At 38.5% G+C, this 17,786-nt stretch overlaps 1 protein-coding gene across 1 annotated transcript; it reads left to right on the plus strand.

Annotated features, from left to right (window-relative positions):
* Nucleotides 1-6,802: 6,802 nt before the first annotated feature.
* Nucleotides 6,803-8,942, plus strand: LOC138348951 (uncharacterized). The gene is made up of 4 exons (XM_069298563.1): nt 6,803-7,041; nt 7,084-7,990; nt 8,400-8,495; nt 8,610-8,942. The coding sequence occupies exons 1-4, from the start codon at nt 6,803-6,805 to the stop codon at nt 8,940-8,942; spliced, it is 1,575 nt and encodes a 524-aa protein (XP_069154664.1).
* Nucleotides 8,943-17,786: the final 8,844 nt, after the last annotated feature.

Consider the following 17,786-nt stretch of genomic DNA (forward strand, 5'->3'; position numbering starts at 1 on the left):
TGACTTAATAATGATGTTTCTAATGTTATTTGATGATTTTAAAGTTAAAACTTCAGTAAAATCATGTTAAATCATTTCATCAAATTTTGACTTAAGAAATGGGTTATATGATCATGAATTGGTAGTCTTTGAGCTTTTGTTTCTTATGGTTATTATTGTAGTTTAGCGAATGACCAAAGGGATAATCTATGATGAATTATTGAATAAAATGTTATATGTGATGAATGATTGGATTAAAGGGTAAGTTGGTTATGTTGTTTATTTTCAATTTTGAGAATGCTCTTGAGTGGTATGGTCAACCTTCTTGGTTGTGATGTTTACTTGAATTGTATGAATGAATGCTCTTGAGTGGTACGGTCCACCTTCTTGGTTGCGATGTTTACTTGAATTGTATGAATGTGAAGTTACTTGTTTATTTTGAATGAGGCCATGAAGGATTTTTATGTTAAATAGTATTATGATAAGGTTATTCTTGTTAAATGTGTCTTATGAAGAGATTACGTGAAGTAGACTTGATTGTATGCTTGAATGAAGTTATTCTTGTTATTTGTTTTAAGAATCTTGTTATGAGAATTATGGTGAGAAGTATGTCTAAATAACTTATATGATTATATGAAGCATGCAAAGTATGTGATGAATGAAGTTCTAAGAATGTATAGAAGTTAAGTGTAAATGAAGTGAAGCTTATGTGCAAGGTGTGATCACATGTACACACACACACACACACTTGAATGAATGATTGAAGTTAAGTTAAGTCATAAAGGGGAGTTTTGGGGTGAACACTCTTCGTGTGTTGAGATGAAGTGTTTAGTAGCAACACCACTACATCCCATGAGCTTTCTAAGATAGTTTGGAGGATGAATGCCCTTTGTGATTTGAGATGTGGTTTTCACTAGTTATCCTTAACCTATAGTCCATAATGTTGAGAATCCGTGGGAAGTTATGCCCAGCACCTAGAGAATATGAAGTAGAGTTGGATTACACTTAGTGAGTTGAGATCTTGTATTCCGATGCACCTCTTCAGATGAGTACTCCTCGTTATTAGAGAATGTGTTACTTAGTAGCAATCTCCTTATCCTATAAATATGCACCCGCATAGGTGTAGCTATTGGGAAAGTCACGTAAATGCTAAGAAAATGACCTCATTCTAGGCGAGTGAGTATCCCTCATCCGATAGGGGTTAATATCAGGATTTCATGTCTAGATCTCATGGTCTATGTCAGTTAAGCTAATTCCCACAAAAAATTGATTGAACTAAGTCTTCTAAAAGAATGTACTACTTAGGGTAGGTGGTGGTATGGGACGCTATCTACTTGTTGCAATACGTAGTACCTTCCGCAGGGGAATAGTTGGTGGCAAAACTTCTAAAAGAATGTACTACTTAGGGTAGGTGGTGGTATGGGACGTTGTATACTCATTGCACTAAGTAGGCATTCCGAAAGGAAAACTATGATGGTCTATTGGGTGTCTTTAATTGTCTTGCCATTGATTGATGGGCTTATTTCTCACGAGATGAGTAAGCCAAAAGGGGTAGTATTAAGGATTGCTTTGGTGTGTATTGAAAGAGGCATATGCCTACTTCCTTCATGTCTTACCTTAGCGAGTCTTAGGATAAATGCTTGAAAATGCTTCACTGTAATGGATTAAATTTGTTCACTGTAAATGGGTGTCTAGGTACTGTAATGTTTTGGAAGTTATTGTAAATGGTCTCTTATGGTTTAAAATTATGGAATATCTTATCTAAGTGTTAAGTGATGGTTCATATGATCTTTTGTTCCTAAATTCATGAATGTTATACTTATATGGCATAAAAATCTATTTAGTAAAATGTTCTTTTTTACATGTTTTTGCATATGCGTTACTTAGTACATTGTTTTGTACTAATTCCATACTTTTCTATTCTATATAAGTATAGGTTGGAAGCTTTTGAAGATTTGAAGGTGAATTTTGGGAAAATTCCTCTCAAGAGAAAGTGTGTCCTCAAATATTGTAGGGCATAGTCCTTTTCTTTGTTTTAAAATTAAAGACTTATTATGTATTTATTTTGATGTAAAGGGTCGGGTCCCTAAGATATTATGTCGTTTCTTAAGTTGGCTTGTGACGATGAGATTTCTTAAGTATTTATAAAGAATTCCTTTTTATATTAACTATCTTAAAAAGTTTTAAGTCCTCAGTACTTTTCATGTCTTGGGTAATGAATTATAGTTAAAGGGTTTGTATAAGATCCCAAAGGGTCAAGTATGCCCGGTCATGAAAGAGGGTTCTCCCTAACTTCTAGGGATACTTTCGGGTCGTGACATACTTGGTATAAGAGCATAAGGTTTTGGTAAATACTTTAATAGCTAAAATTATTACAAGACATGTCTAGGAGTATCTTGGTCATTTGTGTGAGTCGCGAGACATCCATGGACAAGAGGCTATAGGACGATAGAGTTTCAAATTTTTCATTACTCTTTAATCGTACCAAAGAACTTAACTCCATCATGTCTCTCTCTCTTATGTTCCCTTGTCCGGTGGTATTCTAGGTGTGATTACTTTGAAAAGGAGATATTTCTATGTTTGATGGAGAGAAAAGGTGAGTTTTGATAATGTGATGGATTTGTGGCTAGAAGAGTAGATATGAAGGTATGTTTTGAAAAATTGTGATGTGATGCCATTTATGGCTAGGTATGATTTATAAGATTCGGAGTGTTGTGATGAAAAAATTTATGGTGATGTAGTTATAAGCATGGTAAGAGTTATAATAATTGAATAAAGTGTCTTTGAGAGAAAATGAGTTACCTTGTGATTACGTTCAATAATGGTAGAAATGCTTTTAGGTGTAAATTTGAGAAATGTTGAACGAATGTGGAGATGTTGTAGGAGTAAAGGGCAACCCTTTTGTGTGGTTAATGTTTGAATATTTGTTCTTGTGATTTGGTAGATGTTGTAGTGTACGCTTACACTAAGATGGAAATGTGGTATGAATATCTAGTGAGGAAGTTTTGTTCCATGAGATTAAGTTAAGTGATGCCTAAGAGTTAAAATAGATGATGGTTGAGAGAGTTTATCAAGGCTTAAATTTGATGTACCGTGGTTTCACGGTACTTTCACTAATTTTTCCTTAAGTTTAGTGTGTGTCTAGTCCTTTTTGTTGTAATTTTAATTTGTTTTTATCATTATTTTGAAGGAAAGTTGTTAAGAACAGAAATGCAGAAGATTCTGCAGAAGAGGTGACCCACGAAGCCATCGACGGCCCATCGTCTCATAGATGGCCCATAGTTGGTGATCATCAACTGGAGGTCAAAACATTTGGAAGCAACTCGGGAAATTTTGACTAGGTGTGAGGCTACGGAAGGATCGACAGTCCGTTGACTAATCGACGGACCGTCCTAGAAAACCGTCGATCAGATAAAATATTAGTCTCAGTACATGTGTTGAAGAAATAACTAAGTATGAAACGACAAAGGCATCAACGGACCATAAGTGTATCGATGGATCGTTCTATTGGTCCGCCAATTGGATCAGAGAAGACGCAAGAATGAAGGTTGAAAAATATACTATGTATTGAGACGCATTTCTGGACAATATTTCCTTGTTTTAAACTTCTTTTAATTTAGGACTTTGTTATTGTAAATAGGATTAAACACCTCCTTTTTGGGGTTAGACTTTTTATTATTTCTTATACTCTTGTTATTGGAAGTTGAACTTTGGATTTTGGAAATTAATTCAAGTTTCTAGAATCGATTCTCAAGATATTTTTGCTAATTCAAGTGTTATTGTTGGATTTTCTTCAAAATTATCAAAGTAAGTACATGAATTATTGTATAACAACCATGAGTTGTGTAGAACTAGGCATGGGTAACTAAATCCACAACTAGGGTTGTGGGAACCATGGGTGAGAAACAAGATAAAACTAGCTAAATAAGAATTTCAGAATAGATTCTTGCATTTATTGATCATTCTTTCATTTAGAAGTCTTTTTAACGAGGGCACGAGAGAACTTGCCCTATTTGTACTTGCCGGACGAAGGAGGTAGTTAATGGGAAAATACATAGATTTAATATACATTATCTAATAGACTAGTTTAATTTGTGTGAAATAGTAAATTATCCATACATTAAATATGATGCTTAATATGAGGTAAAAGGGGAGGGTTAGTAATTTAAACACATTTAGACAGACAAAAGTACGGAGTGAAATTCTCTAGCTGCCGGACCAAGGAATTAAAGATACATAACTTACCACTTTACATGCAAGACACTATGAAGGAATTTTTATAGCTAGGATTATCGAGTTATGAACCCATGGGTAACACTTACACCCTAGTTTCTATCATCACTTGATAAACACCAAAGTTTTAATCTTGTTACTTGTTTTACATAGAAATAATTGAACAGTTTTGTTTCATAACCCCCCTCCCCCCCTTCTTAATTGACTGTTTTCAGAAAGGACTTGACTAAACAGACGTAATCTTAGACTAAAGTTAAGTATAAACCATTTTCCTCATGGGATCGACCCCAACCTAACAATTGGATTCATTCCTTGATAATGCCACTTATACTTCTTTAGGAAAATATAATTTGGGCATATCAAATTTTGGCACCGCTGCTGAGAAAAGTGGTTTTAGATTAACTTTAAGCACAATTACTGGATTTTAGTCAATAATTTCCTATTTTTACATTGTTTCTTTGTTTTTATCTCTTTCAAGTCTAGTTTTAGTGTATGCCAAGTACACCGAATCGAGGATAACCAATGCTTCAATTTGATCTAGAACGGAACTGTACACTCTGCAGAATGAACGATCCACAAAATCCTAATAATCTTGATGATGGAATCAACCCTCAACTTACTCTACTGGTGGATGCTCATAAAAAAGTGATTCTAGAAAACCTTGATGAGGGTGTTCTTAGGAGACAACCTCCTGGCCCACGCCCTCAAGAGTATTATAGGTTCAATAATAAAATTGTTAATTCAAATGAACCTTTTGTCTTACCCCCTTTACCACAAGTTCATTCAATCATGGTAAGTAGTACCTTGATACAGATGCTCACCGCTAGAAATTTGTTTTCAGGGCTCCCATTTGAGGATCCACATGCTCACATCGCCAAAATGAGGTCGGTGTGCAAGATTTGTGTAGGGAGGCCAGACTTGGACATGGATATCATTAGAATTAGGGTATTCCCTCTCTCACTGATGGGAGAGGCCGCAATTTGGTTTACAGAGTTTCCTTATAATTCGATCTATACTTGGGAGCAGTTGCAGGATGTGTTCTTAGCAAGGTATTACCCAGGTTCTAGAAAGCTTAACCACAAAGATAGGGTGAAAACTTTGTGGCATTGCCTAAGGAGTTAGTAAGTAGTTCTTGGGATAGGCTGACCTCATTTGTCAGAAGTGTCCCAAACCACCGCATTGATGATGAATCATTAAAAGAGTACTTTATAGAGCGCAAGATGGTAACAATAAGGAGGTACTTGATAAGATTGCGGGTGGCTCTTATGTTGAGTAAACTTATGCAGAGATCGCAAAAAATTTGGAGATTATTTCCCTAAACAACAAGGTTTGGAGCACTAGGAAGTCGGACACTAGGAGAAACACCTTTGTGGTGCAAGCTACACACAACCCTGCCGCAGATGAGATTCGTGAGAGATCGCTCAAATGAGGACTGAGCTTGGGTTGGTTTTGAAACATGTCACTAGGGGTGCAGAGAAAGTAAATACGGTAAATATTTGACTAAGCCACCACCGTTGGTAGATGAATTTTACCATGAGGAATACTCTTATGTAGTGAATAAGCAGACAGAGGTTTATGACCAAACGCCCAAGGATTTAATCAGTTAGATTGGCGCCAAGATCAAGAAAATCAAGGTCGGAACTATGGGAATTACAACATAGAGGGTTGCTACGTTCGAGATAGAAACTACAACCACGACAACAACTTCAATCGGTGTAACTATTATAACAAAAACAATCAGAGTGGGCCCTATGTTCCACCTCATAATTGGGAAGTTGCTTCTAGGAATGGTGGAGGTAGTATGGCGCGAGTTGAGGATATGTTGCAAAAGATGATACGGTGTTTTGATGCTAGTGATGATCACGCCAAAGAGTTGAGAGGTGATTTAGCTAATACTAGGCAAAAAGTAGATGCACATGCAATCTTAATCAAGCATCTTGAGTTGCAAATGGCCCAATTGTCTTCTACTGTGAACCCATGCAAACCGGGTACTCTTCCTAGCAATACCATCCCAAATCTGAAAAATGATGGACATTGTATGGAAGTCACTACTCGAGGGGATAAGGAAACAATTAATCCACCGATGTCGTCTGGCGTAGAAGATGAGGTCAGAAGAGAAAATGAGGTAGTGGAAGTTGGTGGTGAGTTGGTACACAAAGCGGGGAAAGTAGCAGAAACACCTTAAAATTCAACTCCCATTTCTAAACCACCACCACCATTGCCGCAAAGGTTGGTCAAAAAGATACCAGTTTTTTATTACTATGTTGAAACATATTTCCATCAATGTCCCTTTGATTGAAGCTCTTTAACAAATTCCCGATTATGCCAAGTTCATGAAGGACATGGTCACTATGAAGAGATCGGTTAATTTTAAGGATGATGATCGGATGTAATATTTTAGACCTATTACTACAAGGTCTCTGGTGCAAAAGAAAAAAGATAAGTGCGCTTTCACAATTGCATGTACAATCGAGTTGTTACACTTTGCTAAAGAATTATGTGATCTTGGGAAAGCATAAATCTCATGCCTCTCTCTATTTACAAGAACATAAGTTTGGGTGACCCAAATACGACTGTGATGCGATTACTGATGGCCGATCGAACGGTGAAAATGACTATTGGGATACTCTACAATGTGTTAGTGAAGCTGGACTCATTTATATTTCTGACCAACTTTGTGATTCTTGACTATGAGGTGAACTTTGAGGTGCCTATTATTCTTAGGAGGCCATTTCTTGCTACAGGTCGTGCCTTGGTTGACATGGATAAAGGGAAAATGAAGCGGTTAAACAATGAGAAAGAAAATTTCAACATTTTTAGGTCCATAAGGTAGAGTTGTGAGCTTGAATCTGTATCTACGGTATCTTATAGAGTTGAGAGTTCATCTGAGGTACAAATAGAAGAGCACCTTGGTGTTGAAGCACTAGCGGAAGTGATCATGAATTTTGAGAGTGATGGTATTGAAGTGTATGGGTCATTTTTTGCGCCACTTGATCGAGGTGATGTTTTGTTCGAACCAAAGAAGTTGGAGCAAGATATGAAGAATCACGAGTCTCCACCCGCAAAACCATCTATTGAGGAGGCCCTAAAATTGGAGCTTAAGGCTCTAACACCTCATCTAAGGTATGTTATCTTGGGAAAAGATGACACTTTGCCGGTAATCATTGCATCGAATTTTAATGTGAAGCAAGTGGAGTGTCTTGTAGAGTTTCTAAAGATGTTCAAACGAGCCATTTGTTGGACTATGACAGATATTATTGGGATTCCACCCCTTATTTGTTCACACAAAATCAAACACAAGCCCTATCATAAGTCAAGTATAGAGCATCAAAGATGGTTAAATCCACCTATGAAAAAGGTAGTGGAGAAGGAGATTATTAAGTGGTTGGATGCCGGAGTTATATATCTATTTGCCAATAGTATTTGGGTTTGTCCTATTCAATATGTGCCCAAAAAGGGGGGAATGATTGTGGTCCCTAATGAGAAGAATGAGCTTGTTCCAATGAGTTCGGTGACCAGATTGAGAGTTTGTGTGGATTACCAGAAGTTGAATGCATGGACTGAGAAGGACCATTTTCCGATGCCTTCATCGATCAAATGGTTGATAGGCTTGCAGGAAAGGGATGGTATTGTTTTCTTGATGGCTAATAGGGTTACAACCAAATCTCTATTGCATCGGAGGATCAAGAGAAAACCACCTTTACTTGTCCTTATGGATCTTTCGCGATCAAGAGGATGTCTTTTGGATTGTGTAATGCACCAGCTACTTTTCAGAGATGTATGATGTTGATATTCTCCGATATGGTGAAAGACAACATTCAGGTGTTTATGGATGATTTTTCAGTGGTTTGCAACTCCTTTGAGCGTTGTTTAAGTCAGTTGATGAGGTTCTCAAAAGGTGTGAAGATTCCAACCTTGTGCTAAATTGGGAGAAATGTTACTTCATGGTGAAAGAGTTTAATGTATTGGGTCATCGCATCTCAGAAAAGGGTATAGAGGTTGATTGAGCCAAAGTTAAGGTGATAGAGAGACTTCCCCCTCTCATCTCTATAATAGGTGAGAGGAGTTTTCTTCGGCATACGTGCTTCTACCGGAGGTTTATTTAGGATTTTTCAAAAATTGTACATCCTCTGTGCAAGTTAATTGACAAAGAGCGTAAATTTTATTTTGATGAATCCTGTCTGAAGGTGTTTTATGAGTTGAACGAGAAGTTGGTGTTTGCGCTCATTATTCTTTCCCTGGATTGGAGTAAGCCATTTAAGGTGAAGTGTGATTCTAGTGGGGTTTCTCTAGGTGTAATTTTGGGTCAAAGAAAGGATAAAATCCTTTACCTCATTTATTAATCTAGTAAGACCCTTAATGAAGCTCAAAAGTAATATATTGTGACTGAACAAGAGCTCCTTGCGGTGGTTTTCGCTTCTGAGAAATTTCACTTCTATTTGCTTGTCATGAGAGTTATAATGCATACTGCTCATTTTTCTTTGAGATATTTGATGGAAAAGAAGAATGTGAAACCAAGGTTGATTAGATGGGTATTACTGTTGCAAGATTTTGATTTTAAAGTGAAAGATAGAAAAGGGACCGAAAATCAAGTTGCTGATCACTTTTCTCGATTAGAGGATGAAGCTATGCGAGAGTTGGGTGAAAAGGCTGAAATTGATGAACTTTCCCTGATGAGCATGTTTTTGCCGTTTCTCAAGACTTTATTTGATGGTTCATCGATTTTGTGAATTATTTGGCTAGTGATATAGTCTCATCGTACTTTCCTTTCATCAAAGGAAAAACTTCATGCACGATATGAAAAATATCTTTTGGGATGAGCCATATTTATATGGGAGTTGTGCCGATGGGCTTATTCGTCGTTGTGTACCGGAAGTTGAGATGCCTAGTGTTTTGGAGGTATGCCATTCCTCGCCTGTGGGTGACCATCATAGTGGTATCCAGACTGCCCATAATATTTTGCAATGTGGCTACTATTGGTAAACCATCCACCATGATTCTCATGAGTTCGCCAAGGCATGTGATAGGTTCCCAAGAGATGGAGGTATTTCTAGAAGGCAAGAGCTCCCTTTAAATCCCATTCTTGTAATTGAGTTGTTTGACGTGTGGGGCATTGACTTTATGGACCCTATTTTGAGTTCTCATGGGATGAAGTACATTCTTATGGCGGTTGAGTATATGTAAAAATGGGTTGAAGCCATAGCACTTGCAAACAATGAAGGGAAAAGTGTCATCGCTTTCTGGAAAAAGAACATATTTTCAAAATTTGGAACCCCTAGGGCTATTATTAGTGATGGGGGACCTTAGTTTTGCAACAAGTTTTTCAAAGGTTTATTGGAGAAATATGGTGTTCGCCACAATGTAGCCACTCCTGACCATCCTAAGACTATAGGCAAGTGGAGTTGTCAAATAGATAAATCAAGCAAATTCTTGCAAAAATTGTGAATGCGAGTATAACGGATTGGTAAAGGAGGCTTGATGATGCTCTTTGGGACTACCGAACAACATACAAGACTCCCATAGGTATGCCTCAGTACCAAATTGTATATGGGAAGGCTTGTCACTTGCCAGTTGATTTAGAGCATAAGCCCATGTGGGCAATGAAGAAACTGAAGATGGATTGAAATGAAGCAGCAGAACAAAGATTAAATGGGTTATATGAGCTTGATGTGTTTCGCTTGAAGGCATATGAAAGTTCAGCCCTCTACAAAGAAAAGATGAAGAAGTACCATGACCAAAAGATGGAAAAGCGCAACTTTGCAGTTGGGGATTTTGTGCTTTTGTTCAACTCTAGGTTGTGCTTGTTTCCGGAAAACTCAAGTCCAAATGGACAGGTCCATTCTTGATCACTCAAGTGTTCCCTCATGGTTCGGTTGAGTAGGAGAACAAGGAGGGTGCAAGGTTCAAAGTCAATGGGCAGAGAATCAAAACCTACCTCGGGCATGCGGAAAATGCAAATGAAATGGTTGAGGAATATCATCTTGATAAAGTCTGACTAATCAAGAGTATTGCATCGTGCCACGATGTTAAGTCAAGCGTTGATTGGTAGGCAACCCAATATGTATCCTCTAGTCAACAATAGTTTTTTCTTGTCTTTATAGGAATAGTTGCATTATTTCGGTTTTTACTTAATGTCATGTGTGGATTTTCTTTTATTTCTTTTAGAGTGTTGGGTATAGAGTTGTCTAGGGTCCGTGTATAAAAAGTTTCCAGAAAACACAAAAAGAATGGATTATTGTGTGCTCAATGCAAGGACCAAATCCTGAGGAAATCTACAGAAATTGGTTTTGTGCACTGATCTACGGACCTATCAACAGGCCGTTATCCCATTGATGGACCGTCGATGGCGTCCGTGGATCCCAGGTATGATTTTAAATTTCATCTAAGTTAGGGAGAAGTCAACGGGGAATCATTAGTTCCCCCTAACACATGACTCGACCATACCCGACTAGCTATATATTTTTAAAAAAACACCCTATCAGTTACCCCCTCCTTTTCAAATTCTCCCTAACTGTTTTCCTCCCCATAATATCTTACTCCCCCACTCACTCACACATTCAATCCACCATAATTTTTCTCTTGTCTCTCATTCCCTCATCTTCTCCATAATATCAAAGTTCTCAAACCCTTCTCTCCTAAATTCCCCATCCCTCTGTTCCATTTTTCCGGTCAGTGTTCGCAGGCAGGCTTGGTGCTGTTATTGCAATGTTCATCCTCACATTTACACCACTACATCTTACAGGTATGTCGTTCTCATCCGCTCAATGAATTCTCATTCATTTGTATGCGAAAATTATGAAAGTGTATGTAGGTCTTGACTTCGGGAAAAAATTACATGATCAACTTATTAAAATTGGGTCCCTTGTCCCTTAGATCGATGGAAAGTGAATGGGTTGGGGTGCTACTCTCTAAATGAACTATGAATGTTGTGTGATTTGTGGTTTTCTGACTTAGGTCTTGATAGTCTCTTAGAATCTAGGATCGAATGTAGAATAATCAAAGCCCTAGGGGACGAAGCTGTTGATTGTTTTCTATTGAACATGATGTGTCTTGATATACTTGGAAGTGTCCTTTGAAGGGTGTTCAATAATCTGTGTCTAACCGACAGTATGAGACCTCATTTACTAATCGTTAATGGGGTCCGTTGATAGTTGCACCCTATTATTTCTTGAACTTTTGGACGACGGAAGTGGATACTCGATTGATCTATGGGCCGTTCTGCACGTCCATCGTTCCTAGCTGACACCTTGATTTCTACTACATGCTGAATTTTTCTAAATGTCCAACCACAAAACTAGAATATGGTCTGCCATTTCATCAACGGGCCGTTCTGCACGTCCGTCGTTTCTATATAACAGTACTGTGGTTTTGTAACTTCTAAAATATGTTATGTGTCCATCAATGGGCCCTATCGACGGACTGTCTATAGTACCCATCATTCAGTTCAACAGTTCTACATTTCATTGTGCCTTTTTGTTCTAAATTTGGTTTTTTTGTTTCTCTTTTGTGTATAGGATGATTACAATGAATCTACTAACTTTCCCTCACAGGTACGAATGGCCCCCAAGATGGATTTATTCTATTCTTGAGGTCGATCCAAGTCCGTGGCACCTTCACGCCGAATGATGAGCGTGATCCGGAATACCGGCCATCAGGCACCCAAAAATTGATATATGCTGCTAGGTTCACTCGGGGAATGCCCAAGAAGGTGGCATCCAGGGAAGTCACTGCCTCCTAGTCTGATCAAGAGTGCACACTGACCGGCACAACGTCTAGGTCTGCCTTGGGTTCTGAAGGAGCGTCTGGCTCCGAGGTGTATTCTGGTTCTGAGTTTGCCCAGTCAACAGGGTTGAATGAGGCCATTGCCTCAGGTTCCGATTCAAAGGGAGCCACTGTTCCGGGTGAACCTTCCTATCATGCCTCATTTGACGAGGCCCAAAGTTCAAAGGTTTTTCCATTACCCCCCACATAAGGATCCTTCATAGGTAGTTGATCGGCCTAATTGGTGGTGCGTAGAGGGGAAACACCATATATACAGGGACGCCAAGCTACTTAATAATAAGGGGGTCATAACTCGGATTCAGACAGTTGAGCGGCGGGTTCTGACAGGGAGGCTACACACTATCCCTGTTATACATGACCTCTTCACCCGCCACCAGCTCGATTGGATGTCTAGGAGCATGGGACACTATTGTGAGCAATTGGCGTGAAAGTTCCACTCTTCTTACGTATCGCCTCTAATGGCTTCTTTGGATAGGCGGTCTAATCCCGCCAAACAGGCACCACTTTCATATGTCTGAGTCCGTGGCTACCGGGTAGACATATCTTTTCCTACCATTCGCCATATCTTATATAGTGCTTATACAAATGCCAAAACGTTCCCCCTTACCCCTGAGTTTGACTATAGGTGGAACGTGATTAAACAAGGCCACTTCTATGAGGACAAGAATATGTGAAAGACCACCAAGAGGTGGATTGCCCAGAATATCTTCGTAGATTTTGAGGGAGCATACTAGGCGTTGGACCGAGAGGCCTCATCAAGAAGGACAACCTCACATTTGATGCGAGTTACTTTGACATTTGGTCCGCCACCGCCTATCCCCCACAGTTTTTGACAACATACTCACATAAGATAGAGCTGTCTTGGTTGCTGCTATGGTCGCTAGGTTTGAGATTGATTTTCTGAGGCTGTTGCTGGTGGTCATCCATAAAAAGGCTTTTAAGGCCTCGACCACCTGCCCCTTCCCCTGTATGATTTTTGAGTTGTGAAGGGCTGCTGGAGTGCCTATTTGGCACATTGATGTTCTCCGTACTCCTACTGGGATACTGGATATCAGTCTCATCAGAGATGAGGCTATTGAGGTGCACCAAATAAAGGGATCTGAGTGGAGATGCAGTCATTGGGTGAGAATCTCGCAAATATGGTAGAGGAAGAACAATATGTTGATCATGCTACTTAAGAGCCTAACGACACCACCCCAATTGAGTCTGCCTCAGGCACTAGTGCAGCACCAAGTTCCTCCCGTTCTACACCATCAACACCACTGGTCCCGAATGCTATGGTTGTTGCATCATATTAAACCTTGGATGCAGAATTCCATTACCGAGGCTGAGGATTGGGTTTAGAAGAAAATTGCTCTCCGGATGGAGAGGAAGATTCAGGCAGTCCACCCACTCTATTGATTGGACGACTCTCCAAGTTGTTGTGGCGAGTCTGAGGGCTTATGTTTCTGCCACTTTGGACGTGCGGGTACCCGAGCCAGAGACCACACTTGCAGAGTGCACTGTTCCAGACAACCATTGCGCCACCACCTCTGCCACGAGATTATGCCAAGAGGCACGGGTCCAGAGAGACCGACGAGGCTCGGGCTAAGAAGAAGGTGTGCACAGAAATATTGGCCACAAAGAGAGCTTATTTGGTAGATGAGGAGTCCCGGCAGATGAGGGCTCGTGAGTTAGCGACTAGAGCGTCTAACTCCTGGCTTGATGATGTTGAGATGAGCATCACTGAGGGTGCTGATATTGTTGCAGACACTCCTGATGGTGTCCCTACTATGGATGGAGCAGGTTCAAGGAAACTGAACGCATCTGCTTATTGATCTTCGACACTATGCGCCTCAGGTTTGCTTCACCTACCACCTTAATCTTATATTTCTAATGCATTAGGGACAATTTCATGCTTTCTTTTTTGGGGTGGGGTAAATGGAAAATGAGTGCTAGGGTGAAGTCTGAGTAGCCCAACCCACGGTCCTCTCTTGGAATTTTCTTGCATGTGTTCTTTTGCCCCAAGAGACTGGTTATTTTACTGTTGAACCAGCATATTAGTATATTGTACAAACTGTGGATTCTGAATCATGATGGCAAAATATAAATGATATCCCGTTCTCAAAAGAATACTTGCATGATTAGGTATAGTGAATGATGAATGTGTTGTCTCTAAGATTTAGATAGAGATACACCATTGCATTACCCTCAATCTAACACTCTTACTAGGTGTCCAATAATCTAGTAGGGTAATGACGGGTTAAGACAGTGTGAGAAAGTTGCTTATTCCACAATTAGTACCTACATAGAACTTGCGCAGTTAGTTTTACAAAAAGTATGTTAAAATTATCCAATCTTTAACCTAAGTAAAATAAAACCAATCTCAAAACAAATTTGCGGTACTTTCAATGCTTTTTCCTTAAGTTTAGTGTGTGTCTAGGGCCTTTTTGTAGTAGTTTTAATGTGTTTTTATCTGTGTTTTGCAGGAAAGTTGTCCAGAATGGAAATGCAGAAGATTGTGCAAAAAGAGGTGACCCATGAAGCCATCGACGGTCCATAGGTGGTGATTGTCGATAAGAGGTCCAAGAATCTTAAAATAAACTTGGGGAATTCTAACCAAGTGAAGGGCTACGGAAGGATCGCCAGTCCATCACTAATCGACAGACCGTCCTGGAAAACCGTCAATCAGATAAGAGATTAGTCCAACTACCTGTGTCAAAGAAATAACTAAGTATGAAACGATGAAGGAATCTAAAAACCATAAGAGTATCGATGGACCATTTTGTTGGTCCGTCGATTGGATCAGAGAAGAATCAAGGATGAAAGTTGAAGAAGATGCTAAGTATGGACCAATGGAGGTCGTCGACGGTTCGTTGTTCTATCAATAGATCATCAGTGGAGTCATCGATTAAAGACGCGTTTCTGGACAGACTTTCCTTATTTTAAACTCTTTTTAATTTAGGACATTGTTATTATAAATAGGGTGAAAAACCTCTTTTTCGGGGTTAAACGTTTTATTAATTTTCATACTCTTCTTATTGGTAGTTGAACTTTGGATTTTGGAAATTAATTCGAGTTTCTGGAATGGATTCTCAAGATATTTTGCTAATTCAAGTGTTATTGTTTGATTTTCTTCAAAACTTGTCAAAGTAAGTACATGAATTATTGTTTAACAACCATGAATTGAGTATTTCCAGGCATGGGTAACTAAATCCACAACTAGGGTTGTGGAACCATGGGTGAGTAACATGTTAAAACTAGTTAAATAACAATTTGAGAATAAATTCTTGTAAATATTGATAATTCTTTCGTTTAGAAGTCATTTTAATGAGTACACGCGTTAGAACTTGCCCTATTGCTACTTGCCGAACCAAGGAGGTAGTTAATAGGAAAGAAGTATCAACGTAGATTTAGTATATACTATCTAATAGGCTAGTTTCAATTGGTGCAAAGTAGTAACTTAACCATATATTGAATATGATGTTTAATATGTGGTAAAAGTAAGGGTTAGTAATTTAAACACATGTAGCCGGACCAAAGTACGGGTTGAAATTCTCTAGTTGCCGAACCATGAAATTAGAGATACATAACTTAACAATTTGCATGCAAGACACTAGGAAACAATTGTTATATCTAGGATTACCGAGTTAAGAACCTATGGGGAACACTTACACCCTAGTTTCTCTCATCACTTGATAAACACCAAAGTTTTAATCTTGTTACTGGTTTTACATAGAAAAAATTGAACAGTTTGTTTCACAACCCCCCTTTTTTAGGTAACTATTTTTGGAAAGGACTTGACTAAATAGATGTGATCGTAGACTAAAGTTAAGTCTAAACTATTTTCCTCATGGAATCAACCCCAACCTAACAATCGAGTTCTTTACTTGATACGACCCTTTATACTTCTTTAAGAAAGCATCATTTGAGCATATCTAAAGCCAAAGAGAACAGTGTAATGCTTAACTTGTAAGGTTGAAGTTTAGTCTTGATATGCATGAGTTGAGGGTGGTGTGACTCCCTACCTTATGAGAGGCATAGGGGTGCTTTGATGTATGAGTCCTTTAAGATGGTTTTACCTTAAGTGGGTAGAAGGAATGTTTATTAAAATGGCATGTAATGTACTTAGTCCAAGAGAATCCTCAAGGGTCACTAAGTGGGAGTGGTAGTATGGGATGCTACTTTCACATTGCACTTAGTAAAACTTACCTAGTCTCTTTGGAGTAAGTTAGTGTGGTCTTGGCCCTCATAGTTTCATGACATCTTGTTTAACTTTCTTGAACAGTGAATTATTGAAATTTTGAGCATGTGACACAGTGAAGTTTTGAAGTCAATGTAAAAAAGTCCAAATTTTAACGAAATTGCATTTTTCATGAATTATGGTCTTAATGTGATATTAAATGATATTAAATGGTATTATACTTCATATGATCATGTCTTCTTGATGAAGTTCTCTAAGAATGAGTTTTTTAAAATTTACATGTTTGGCAGTATTACAGTGAGCAGTTTACTGTGAAAATTTTGCTTCTTGAGAAAAATATTCCTTGCCTTAATTGAAATTTCATTGTGTGCAAAAGAGTTGTATATGAGAATGTTTAAGGTTGGATAAGGTAGTTCCTCCATACAAGAAGGTTAAGAATGTATTTTGACTTTTGAAGTTTTGCAAAGAGTTGCCTATGTTGCTATGTGTATGAAAGTGTGAATTGATTCTCCTTGTTAGTTGATGAGTTAATTTTTAGTGTCTTGATCAGGATTGTAATGTATTATGGGATACAGAATACTTGTTGTTCTTGAAGTTTTAGTGTCATTGGAGGACGAAAGTTTTCTAAGTGGGGGAGAATGTAACATCCTAAAATGAACTAAGGTGAACTAGAGCCTCGTGAGTGTTTGTTGAGTTAATATGAAGTTAAAATTAATTAGTTTAGTTTTCTTAGGAAGTGTGTTAAGCTTGGATAAGTTTGGAGGTAAAACATCCAAGAATGCCCATGACGTTGGGAAGGTATGCCTTGGATATGGCTTGTGTGCCTTGATATGTTTGAGTATGTTTTACGTGTTTGTTTTGATTGAAACTTATGTGAGGTGTTCCTAATACCTAAAAGACATTGTTTAGAGGTTTAACGTCCGGGCACAACCCTACTTAGGACCGAAGATGAAGGTCCCAAAACATAGACTAAACTGCCAAAAAGTATTGACCATTGCAAACCTGCAATTTAGGGAGTTTCATCCCCATCTAAAGAGACCTCACCAACGGCCCGTCCCTTGAAAATGGATCGTTGGTTGGTCCGTTGATGGTGGCTGTCCAAAAAGTTGCACACTACGTGTTAAGTCTTAGGGTGTTTTGTAAATTCACCTTATGTCTTTTATGACCCTATGATGTTAGTTTTAGGGTTTATTAGGTATATTAAAGTGTTCTAAACCCTACGACCTGATCTTAGACCCCTCTTCCTAAAACCTAAAACTCCTCTCTCTTAGAAGACTCTATCAAGTCACCATTGAAGCTAGAAATGAGAAGTTCTAGCAGGGTTGTTGGTGATTGTTTCTTAATCAAAATTCATTTCTATTTCTTCAATGTGAGGTATGGTACTCATCCTTGAACTATCTTCCACTCAAGGAGTCCCTTCTAATGAATTTTCTAAATGAGTTACCAACCCTAGATTCTTCTATGTTAAAATCTAAATATGGGTCTTGCATGAAAACGTTTCTAATGACTTAATAATTATGTTTCGAATGTTAGTTGAGGATTCTAAAGTTAAAACTTCAATGAAATCATGTTAAATATTTTCATCAAATTTTTACTTAAGAAATAGGTT

Source organism: Solanum lycopersicum, chromosome 5 (assembly GCF_036512215.1).
Source record: "Solanum lycopersicum chromosome 5, SLM_r2.1".
NCBI lineage: Eukaryota > Viridiplantae > Streptophyta > Magnoliopsida > Solanales > Solanaceae > Solanum > Solanum lycopersicum.